At 47.6% G+C, this 10,803-nt stretch overlaps 1 protein-coding gene and 1 long non-coding RNA gene across 10 annotated transcripts in view; one reads left to right on the top strand and one right to left on the bottom strand.

Moving 5' to 3' along the window:
• Positions 1–5,346, bottom strand: part of LOC105471236 (uncharacterized) — a 96,306-nt gene extending 90,960 nt beyond the window's left edge. For 2 of the 3 annotated variants that reach the window (XR_011621892.1, XR_981044.2), the window contains exons 1-2: positions 3,299–3,402; positions 2,086–2,396 (exon numbers count right to left, since the gene is read on the bottom strand). This is a non-coding gene — a long non-coding RNA (uncharacterized lncRNA). Of the gene's footprint in view, positions 1–2,085; positions 2,397–3,298; positions 3,403–4,421 lie in introns of those variants that run through there. The other variant, XR_011621891.1, reaches the window with a different exon arrangement.
• LOC105471237 (putative trypsin-6) lies at positions 3,423–7,806 on the top strand. Of its 7 annotated transcripts, none has more exons than XR_011621887.1 (6): positions 3,426–3,526; positions 3,970–4,105; positions 5,292–5,339; positions 6,508–6,761; positions 6,853–7,065; positions 7,164–7,806. XR_011621887.1 is itself a non-coding variant. In XM_071094343.1 (4 exons), exons 1-3 carry the CDS (start codon positions 5,505–5,507, stop codon positions 6,936–6,938), a joined length of 372 nt encoding a protein of 123 aa, XP_070950444.1. In that variant the 5' UTR covers positions 5,355–5,504; the 3' UTR covers positions 6,939–7,065; positions 7,164–7,806. The 7 variants fall into 7 exon arrangements, 1 of the variants encoding a protein (XP_070950444.1); XR_011621889.1 differs by having other exon boundaries at positions 3,512–3,526; positions 3,909–4,105; XR_011621886.1 differs by lacking the exon at positions 3,970–4,105 and having other exon boundaries at positions 3,423–3,526.
• Positions 7,807–10,803: the final 2,997 nt, after the last annotated feature.

Below are 10,803 nucleotides of genomic sequence, written 5' to 3'. Positions count from 1 at the left end.
TCTGAGAGGGCCCATGTTGGGGCCGTAATTTATCCAAGCTTGTCAGCGAAGATCCAATCAATCTTCTCTTCGAAATTCCACCTTCACCTTCTGTCCCAAGTGCTTGTGGACACCCCTGGGAGCTGGTACCAAAGGCCAGGAGCAGCCAAGGGAGACAGACAAGTTCAGAGCACATTTCCTGTTACAGGGAACACAGCACAGGCCTCCAGGTGTCCACGGACCAGCATGCAAATTGCAATGATGAGTAGAGTAAAACCTACATGGAGCACAGCATTCCTGGCCAACACAGGGGACCACAGTCCACATGCTGTGGAATACACCCAAGTGTGCATCAGATACTTGTTTGGTAAACAGTAGATGTGTACGATCAATTACCTTGAGAGGGCCATCTGTGCTCCAGATGTGTGGTTGGTGTGAGGAGATGGCTACCACTCAATATCTTCAGAGGAAAACAGGGCTCAGGGTTCACACACAATGGACAGATACACACAGGTCACTGAGAAAGTCACTGCATAGAAACATCACTTTGTTCAACATGGATTTGGTTTTTCTGGAGTCCAAACGCAGACCCTAGTTCACCTTACAGCCTTGGGTTTGTCTGCTTTTGGAGATATATATCCAGTAGATAGATAGACAGATGAGATAGATACATTTTTTCCCTTTCTTACCATAATATCAATGCCTCATCTGAATATCATAACTCAAGAGTCAAGGGAAGAACCAAATGCATCACAGAAACAGGGCTGGGCAGGGAGTGTTAGCTTCCACAGTTTCCTGTCTCCATTCAGATATTTCCTGTCCAAGCCCAGCTGGTTACCTGAAGCCAAGAGGCCTTGCAGACGGTTGCTTCCAACTCCTAAGTGGGCCATTAGGTATCTTTATACAGGAAAGTGAATCACCCCACTCAGAAGGGTTGTCAGCAGAAACAGGGCATGAAAATCACAGATAACCATGGCATTTCTTCCAAGTAGTCAGTGTAAACTGAACCAACACTACCACCACCAAAAACACAAAACAAGCCAAAAAAATGCTTATTCAAAATCCAAGACAAAAGGCAGGGGGGATATTGGGATGAATTGGGGTATCAAGAATGAATCCCAAGTGTTTTTGTATGGGGACAGGCATCCACATCCCGAAATGTACCTGGAGATGGAGAAAAATGTAGGAGAGGAGTAGAGAAAAAAAGGGGGACAAAGTGGCAGAAAATCTTTGAAAGCTTCTCTCATGTTTCTTTCCAGCTCTGGTTGCTTTGCCAAGGTCTTGCGTGCAGGCAAGGCCGGCTCTGACTGGGAGCTGCTATTCTGGGAGATGGAAGAGTCACTTCACCTCCAGAAAGCTCATCTGATCATCTGTAAAATGGGCAATCCCATAGGTGGTTGTGACGATAAAATGAAAAAAACATTCTTAACTTATATGAGTTACATGCCCTATAGTAAGTTACATGGTATATAGTAAGCACACAGAAACAATTCACTGTTATCATAATTGAAGGACAGTAGTTTGGTGTGCTAAGCACTAAACACAAGTCAGAAAGATGTCTTACAGAAGTAGACAAAGAAATCTCTGGTTCAGAATGAACAGTACCAAGAATGCCATGTAATCCAATTTGAGCTTGGGCAGCTGGATCTGATCCTATCCTACACATCTAAGTCTACAGTATGAGGTAATAGTCTCCATCTATAGCTATGTTCTCTGACAGTAAGATCCGTCTTTCTTGAAGAAAGCTGACCTCAGACTATATACTGTGATCATTTAAGGAAGAGCGCAAAATACTGGAGAAGGCTAGTCTTCAAGCTCTAGATACAGAAATCCTCATATTCTTGGGTGTTCCCTTTCAGACAGAGAATCAGAGTCACAAGCACTGATGCAAAAATTCCTATTTCCAAACAAATTTTCCATCTTCTACCAAGGCTCACATCCCTGTTTAGTACACACTGGTGTCTACACTCGCTAGAGCAAGAGTCTCTTCTTATCCACTAAGGCAGGAGTTCTGTGAAGACCTCATGACAAGGGGCAAAATGAAACAACATGTTTAGGGACAACACAGTAAAAGCCCATATTATCAATGCTCCAAAACCTGGTTACCTCAGACTCGGCCAGTTATTCGTGAGCAGAGAGGTATGTCATCTACAGGGTAGTCATGGCCTGGATGGGTCTGGAAATGTGGCAAGGTAAGGCTCTGAGACATGGTGCCAGGAGGAAGATGAATTCAATCGTCTCTGTCTGCCAGGAAGAAAAGCACCAGGAAGGAATCAGATGTACAGTTTGTCCTCTGGGAACCTCTGTCTTGATCCTCAATGAATCTCCTTTTAGATGCCACCTGCAGCAATTCCCACACTTCACAACGCTCTCCATGGCTTGTCAGCCTTATGATCAGCTCTGCCAAGATCTGTATTCTTGGGAAAGACAGAATCATTCTATATCTCAGTCTCTTCCTTTATAAATGGAAATACTTTCGCTCTGCACAAATCATAATTTGCATGTTTGCGGGAAGTTAAACTGTGAAACTCACCAAAAATGAAAACAATGCATGACTGTTGCTTCTGTGAAAATTCTTGTAAAACTGTCAGGCACCATGCACCATCTAAATATAGCAGTGTTAGGTATGAGCCCATCAGTGATTAGAGCTCATCAATGATTAAGGTGGAGAGGGGGTCTCTGAGCAGTGGGTCTCCTGACTGTGGGGAAGCTGGCTCGGCGGCCACGCCAGAAGTTGAACCCAAAGGTACTCTGTATGTCCTCTCAACTCCATGGGCCCCACTTTGGCATTTTTTTCCAATTCCTTCTGGTTTCCATTTCTTCCTCCCTCTATCCCCCTGGCCATGTCCAATTTCACCACCAAGTTTCTGAGCTTTGCTCATTTTGTTTATCTTCTCCAGAACATCCCTGCTTCTTCTACCTTTCAAATAATTCAAACTTGAACTCAGCTCACTCCTGCCCATCACAAACCTGAGTTCTGAGTTGCTAAGAAGGGAAAGTACCCTATAAGGAATTTCCTTCTTTCCTTACATCATTAGACTTGAGCAGAGACAGCATCTCCATCTCCACACTGCTCTGGCCAAGTTGTGCCTCAGTCAATTACACAACTGTGTCTTAGTAACCTTGGTAGGGCCCAAATCAGGATATTCTCTGGGAAGATTCACTTTGTACTGAGCCCAGCATAATCTCACTGCATCTAAGACATTCTAGACCCACCCCTCCACATCTTCGTTATTGAACACAATATGTGACCCATTTGCCATGTGCTCAAATCCCTACCTACTGCTCATTCTCAGATCAGATTGTAACCCAGATTTACCATGGTCCAAACTCTGACATCTGATCGGGGCCATGTCATTCTGGTTAATGCTGTCAGCCCCGAGCAAGTGGGTCACCTTGCATCACCCTGAGTGCAGGTTGCCAGGGCAACAGTGAGGCTGCATGAAAAGATCCTATGACAGGATACACATGAGACAGACAAATGTCTTCACATTGAAGAAGGGGAGGAGGAGTGCGCCATTGATTTTCCATCCTCCAGATGAACTGAGTAAGTTCCTACATAACCTGTGTCCCCTCCTTCTTTGTAACACTTCCCATCCTTAAGCCTTGGTAGGAAGGAGAACCATCTGGAAGCCCAGAATCCTGTGGAATTCGAGTCTCCCTTCTCCTTATCCCTTAGTGTTAGTATTCTTGTTCCCAAAATCTTGGATTTGACATGCCCGCACACTGACTGGAGAGAAGCATCTTCATTTTCACAGGAAAGAGCCTTAGATAAGACTTTCCTCCTCTCTTCGGGGATCTAGGACACTGAAAAGCCAAGCTTGTTACCAACACTTCCCCTTCCTTAAGTACATTAAATACATCCTCAATAGTTAAAAGGATTCTTAAACAGCCAGACCATTCTTCCTCCTTCTAACCCTCATCTCCAGAGCCTAAGAAAGCCCAGCTGTGTGATCCGGGACTTGGCTTTCCCTGTCTTCCCCATCCCAGCATCCTTGCAGGAAACAGCCGATCTCCCTCTCTCCTCTCAGAAGACAAGTTTCCTTATCACCTGTGAATCACAAACCCACAGAGTGGCCAAACATAGCCGAGCTGATGCGAGACCCTGGGAAGGGGAAAGCTGCAGGTTTGTTGGTCCTGGTAGGAGTGGTGACCCTCACCACACAGACACCTCCCTCCCAATCCTCGGGGAGGTATAAAGATGGGTCCTCCACCACCAGTCAGGCACTTTCTACTGCCATGAATCCACTCCTGATCCTTACCTTTGTGGGAGCTGCTGGTGAGTATCATGCCCTGCCTCAGGTTCCACCCACACCGTTTCCTGGCAGACACATGCCCTTCCATTCTTGCTACCTCTCCTCTTTTGACTGTGCTCTGATATTCTATTTCCTCCATCTGGCATCTCTACTTCCCATCCTCCTTGGGCTCTCTTTAAGCCTCACCTGTTTCAGCTTCTCCCTGATTTCACTCCCACCACTGTTGTTCATCTATATCCGAGCTGTGGTTGGAGAAGCTGGGAAGGGAGGTCAGGTGGGGCTGGACCACGAAATGAAGCAGCAGGCTTCAGGCTTGGCTCCCACCGCACCCCAATAGCACCACTAGAGTTGCTCTTAACCTCAGATGAACCTGGGGAGGTTGAAAAATTACTCATGCCAGAGACTCAGCTCTAGACATTCTAACTTCATTTGTCTGGGGTGCAGCTTGTGTTCTGGGCTTTTAAGCATCCAGGTGATTTGTAACATTTCCAGGCTGTAACATACAGCCAAAGTTAAGAATTGCTGTACTATTGGCCAATAACAACGTCTACATTTGTTCTGTCGAAGTGAGCCTGGGGTCTGCCCTCAACTCTGCCCTGACTCCACAGATCTGAGCTATGGGGGAAGCTGGTCATGCCAAGTTCTATGCAATCAGGGGGTTTTCCTAGCTTGGCCAAAGTATCCTGACAATCCAGGACTCAAATAGCCAGGAGAAGTACACAGCTGATGAGTAAAAGAGAGAAGCACTCAGTGGATGAGACAATCACATCCCAACTCCTATCCCACTGAAAGCATTGTGAGGACATTCATTGTGACCTCAGCCTAGTGACCCCAGGAGAGATCTAAGCCCCGACCAGGTACCTAGCTACATGCCCTGGAGACACAGACTTGGGAGAGACATCCAGTGATGCTCACCAGGGGTGCCAGCGCTCCCTCCCTTGCCTAGCCTCACTGTACTTGTTATCCATTTCTAATTAGAAGAAAGCAACTCCAGACTGGGAGCACCACCCCTAACATGCTACTGACTTGTATTCTTCCTTATCATTCCAACGCTAGTTGCTGCCCCCTTTGACGAGGATGACAAGATCACTGGAGACTACACCTGTGAGAAGAATTCTTTCCCCTACTAGGTGTCCCTGCATTCTGGCTCCCAGTTCTGCGGTGGCTCCCTCACTAGCAAACAGTGGGTGGTGTCAGCAGGTCACCGCTACAACCCATAAGTGTGGGGCCCCTGACTGCAAAGCTCCAAGCCAGGCTGCCTCGGAGAGCATGGCTTCAGCCCAGGGAAGTACTGAGGCTGGGTGAGATGGAGGGGAGAGGTGGTGGAGATAATTTGTAGGCAGCAGCTGACTCTCCAGAGCAGAGAGTGAACACAAGACAGGAACCTCTCACACCCAGGCAAATCCATGAAACAGCAAGGGTTGTGGTCATAAAAGCAGGCAGGGATGATCTTGGGGTGGTCAGAGCTAGTGGGAAAAGCAGGCAAGTACCTTTTGCTGGTTAGCTACGCAATAAAGCCACCTAAGAAAGAATTTTTAAAAATACTGTTGCCTGTGTCCCATCCCAGGGCAATTAACTCAAAATTTTCAGGAAGAGGGGGTGAATATCAGGGAGTATATAACACTCTACTTCTGGTAACTGTAGAGTGCACAGACAGAGCTGAGAACCACTGCCTATACCAAGAACTCTCAAACCTGAGTATGCTCCAGAACCACCTGCAGACTTGTTAAGGCACAAATCACTGGGTCCCATCCCCAAGGTTCTGATCAGTAGGTGGGGGTAAGGCCCAAGAATTTACATTTCTAACAAGTTCCCAGGAGATGCTAATGCTGTGGCTACGCTTGGATTAGATTACACAAAAGGGTGATGCTCACCAGGCCAAGAAGGGAGGGAGGAATGGGCACTGTGCACAGTTAGCAAAGACCTGGGGTGAAGAATGCTGGGGAAACTTCAAGGAGCTCCTTGTGCCCACAGTGCTAGTGACTGTGGAGACTGTGGGAAAGAGGCTGGGAAGGCAGGTTGAGGAGCAGCCTCCTGTGGGATCCCTTTGACTCTGCCCCACCTCACTACCACCAACCTCTGAAGCAGAAAGGTCCTGGATCTCACACATGCACTGACCCACATCCCTCTCCTGCCCATGTGTTATGGTCACACACCCCACCCCATGCCTCCAGATCTGTCCATGAGCAGGGAACGTGAGGACCCTGGGGAAGGTGGGATGGGTGCCCCAGCTGTGAGAGAAGGTCTTCACCATGCCTGCTCTGCCTATCAGCTGCATCCAGGTGATACTGGGAGAGCACAACATCGAAGTCCTGGAGGGGACTGAGCAGTTCATCAATGCAGCCAAGATCATCCGCCACCCCAAATACAACAGGAATACTCTGAGCAATGACATCCTGCTGATCAAGCTCTCCTCACCTGCCATCATCAATACCCACGTGTCCACCATCTCTCTGCCCACTGCCCCTCCAGCCGCAGGCACCAAGTGCCTCATCTCCGGCTGGGGCAACACTCTGAGCTCTGGCGGTGAGTGGCAACCTTTGCCCTTCTACTTCCCTCCATCCTCACAATTTCCAGAATAAACCATGCCCCTTAACTTAAATCTTCTCACCTCCAGGGTTAAGACGCATTTCTAGTGCCCATCACACACAGGCTCTGCACTGGGCATCAGAGGATGCAAAGTCTCCAGGAGTTGGCTCCTAAAATCAAGAGACCAGACAAATGGAGAACTTGGTATGATCACGTCTTGGGAGGGGTTCAACAATGATCATTCTGGGAACTAAAAGCCAGAGCCTCTTGCCAGGACGCATGTTTTGAAGCCCTCTCCAGGGTCAGTGTTACTCTTCAATGTTCCATCCTATATTATTGTCTCCTTCTCTGAGCTGACCCACATTTCGACTTTCTTTGATCTCTTCCTGATCCTCACAGCCGACTACCCAGACGAGCTGCAGTGCCTGGACACTCCTGTGCTGACCCAGGCTGAGTGTGAAGCCTCCTACACTGGAAGGATTACCAGCAACATGTTCTGTGTGGGCTTCCTTGAGGGAGGCAAGGATTCTTGCCAGCTGATTTGGAAAACCCTTCCCATGCTGAGGCTCCCACTGACAGCCAGAGCCCACCCGAGAAAAAGATTTGAACTCCCAAGGTGGCAGGGCTAAGGAGGCTCCCTGCAGTGCCCCCAGTGAGAAGTGAGGAAGGCTCCCTTGGGCTGCATGCTGTCTGCTTAGGAAGAACAGAGAATGGGCCACCGTGAGAAGGATGTGGAGCCACAGAGCTGCCTGGAAAGGGGTCTTTTAAGGTTCAGAGTAAATATAGCTATATTCCTCCTCTATCTCTCCATACAACTTGTCCCTTCTTCCCCCCAGGGGGACTCTGGTGGCCCTGTGGTCTCCAACAGACAGCTCCAAGGCATTGTCTCCTGGGGCAACGGCTGTGCCCAGAAAAACAAGCCTGGAGTCTACACCAAGGTCTACAACTATTTGGCCTAGATTAAGGACAACATAGCTGCCAATGGCTAAAGCCCCAGTCTCTCTGCAGTCTCTATACCAGTAAAATGACCCTGTTCTCTCTGTGTCTGTGCCTGCTCCCTCACACTCCTTCACACTGGAAAACATCCTCCAATCTCAGGTCAGACACAACAGTCCCCCTTAAAGGTAAGGAGAGCCCGCAACTCCCAATATGTGTTCCATGGTACACTAGATTAGCACATACAAAGAAATGGAATCCAAAACTAATAAGAAGCTTGGGAGAAAGGGGGCAGTGTTTTCTAGAGAAAAGTGTGTTTCAGAAAGGTGGTCTTGGGGGAGGTATTGATTTTTATTTGGGTTCTCACAGTGGTTAGAGCTATTCTGCCTTCAGAGCAATCACAGCACAGAAAATGTGTCAGCATCTTCGAGGTGGCCCAAAAAATCTGATCAGCTGAATCTTATTGCTAACATACAATGACAAATGCTATTGGTGATGACGTGCCTCTCCCAGGAATGTGTTGGCACCAAGCCCTCCCTTCTCATTCACCTGGAAAATCAGACTCAGGTAAATCTCCCTGGCCCCTAACTCTTTCCTCAATTCCCTAGTTCCATCTCTGTGAGCAGCTAGAGAGATGTCTGGTCTACCATAGCGGGAGCCTGACTGTGACTTGGGAATCAAGCCCAGCTCTGCAAGTTTCATTTTTGTCTTCTCTGCCTTTGGGATAGGATGCCGCAGTGAATCGCACAGCTACCACAGCTCCCCACGCTGATCAGGGAAAGAAACTGGAGAGGGTCAGGATTCACCCATTTGATCAATTAACTGAGGAAGGATTCATTTTCATAAAACTTTCTTACCTTTGAGATACTTCAACTGAGTTACTTGGGACTCTTTAAAAAAGGTGGAAGGAAAGACATCTGAGGGCTGTGACACCATCCAGCCACTCTGGTCACATGTTGGCTGGCTTTCACCCACTGGACGCAGCGGATGGAGACAGGTTACCTGTGGCACCTTTGGCACCTGCCAAAGCCTCCTCCTGGCAATTCTGAGAGGGCCCATAGCTCATCCAAGCTTGTCACCGAAGATCCAAGCAAGCTTCTCTTTGAAATTCCACCTTCACCTTCTGTCCCCAGTGCTTGTGGACACCCCTGGGAGCTGGTACCAAGGGCCAGGAGCAGGCAAGGGAGACAGACATGTTCAGAGCACACTTCCAGTTACAGGGAACAAAGCACAGGCCTCCAAGTGTCCACGAAGCAGCATGCAAATTGCAGTGATGAGTAGAGTAAAACCCCTACATAGAGCACAGCATTCCTGGCAAACACAGGGCACCGCAGTCCACATGCTGTGGAATACACCCAAGTAGGCATCAGACACTTGTTTGGTAAAAGTAGATGTGTAAGATCAACTACCTTGAGAGGGCCATCTGTGCTCCAGATGTGTGAATCGTGTGAGGAGACTGCTACCACTCACTATCTTCAGAGGAAAACAGGGCTCAGGGCTCACACATAATGGACAGATACACACGGGTCACCCAGAAAGTCACTGCATATAAACATCCCTTTGTTCAACATGGATTTGGTTTTTATGGATGGAAACACAGACCCTAGTTCACCATACAGCCTTGGGTTTGTCTGCTTTTGGAGATATATATCCAGTAGATAGACAGACAGACAAGACAGATTCACTTTTTTCATTTCTTACTGTAATGTCAATGCCTGGTCTGAATATCATCGTCACTCAAGTGTAAAAGGAAGAACCAAATGCTTCACAGAAACAGGGATAGGTGGGGAGTGTTAGTTTCCACTGTTTTCTGTCTCCATTCATATCATTCCTAACAAAGCCCAGCTGGTTACCTGAAGCCAAGACACAGATACAAGCATCCCAATGGCATGACATTCCAGACAGCTGCTTCCGCCTCCTACCTGGGCCACATAGACTCTTTACACAGAAAAGTGAGTCACCCTACTCAGATGGGTTGCCAGCAGAAAAAACAGGGCATGAAAATGACAGATAACCATGGGATTTCTTCTAAGTGGTCTGTGTAAAATAAACCACCACCACTACCACCATGAAAAACACAAAACAAGATTAAAAAAATAAGGCTTATTCAAAATTCAAGACAAAATACTGTATGAGAGCCAGCCCAGGGGTTGCCTTTTCTCAGACCATACAGCTTTCCCTGTCCATTTGCTCACACGGAACCATGAGATGTGAAGGTCTGTAGAAAGTGTGCTTGGGATCGAGGCTGGTACAGTTCACCTGTGGGTCCAGACCAAACGGCAAAGAGGCAGAAAGCTGCAACTCTGTCCACTGCCACGACTTAGGGCCTCCTTCTCACAGAGTCGTCAAAGAGACCCCACCTCAACCTTTACACAAAACATCTCTTTCTGGATGAACTATAGCCAGGCTAGAGTGCCATGACATGATCTCTGTTCACTGCAACCTCCGGCTCCCAGGTTGAAGTGATTCAGTCTTCCAAGTAGCTGGGGTTACAGGCGCCCGCCACCATGCCCAGCTAATGTCTTTCCTTCTTTCTTTCTTTCTTTCTTTCTTTCTTCCTTTCTTTCTTGCTTGCTTGCTTGCTTGCTTGCTTTCTTGCTTTCTTTCTTTCTTTCTTCTTTCTTTCTTTCTTTTCTTTCTTTCTTTCTTTTTCTTTCTTCCTTCCTTCCTTTCTTCCTTCCTCCCTCCCTCCCTCCCTTCCTTTTTTCTTTCTTTTTCTTTCTTTCTTTCTTTTTCTTTTTTTGTATTTTTAGTAGAGACAGGGTTTCACTATTTTGGCCAGGCTGGTTTTGAACTCCTGACCTCAAGTGATCCAAAGTGCTGGGATTACAGGCGTGAGCCACTGCTCCTTGCCCAGGTTCCATTTAAAAATTTCAACTTTTATTTTAGATTCAGGGGGTACATGTGCAGGTTTGTTACATGGGTGTATTGTGTGATGCTGAGGTTTGGGGCACAAATGATCTCATCACTCAGGCAGTGAGCTTAGTACCCAACAGGTAGTTTTTCAGCCCTTTTCACCCTCCTTCTCTCTTCCCTCTAGTAGTTGCAGTGTCTACTCTTCCCATCTTTATGTTCATGTGTACCCAATGCTCAGCTCCCACTT

This window comes from Macaca nemestrina, chromosome 4 (genome assembly GCF_043159975.1).
Source record: "Macaca nemestrina isolate mMacNem1 chromosome 4, mMacNem.hap1, whole genome shotgun sequence".
NCBI classification, from domain to species: domain Eukaryota; kingdom Metazoa; phylum Chordata; class Mammalia; order Primates; family Cercopithecidae; genus Macaca; species Macaca nemestrina.
This window is presented reverse-complemented; position numbering and strand designations above follow the sequence as displayed.

What these genes read in the sequence shown, in the direction of transcription:
- LOC105471237 (XM_071094343.1), top strand. Translation starts at nt 5,505, where the DNA reads ATGGCTTCAGCCCAGGGAAGTACTGAGGCTGG. An exon ending in CAGGGAAGTACTGAGGCTGG is followed by an intron (nt 5,537 to 6,507) that starts GTGAGATGGAGG and finishes TCTGCCTATCAG; the next exon opens with CTGCATCCAGGTGATACTGG. An exon ending in CAACACTCTGAGCTCTGGCG is followed by an intron (nt 6,762 to 6,852) that starts GTGAGTGGCAAC and finishes TCTCACCTCCAG; the next exon opens with GGTTAAGACGCATTTCTAGT.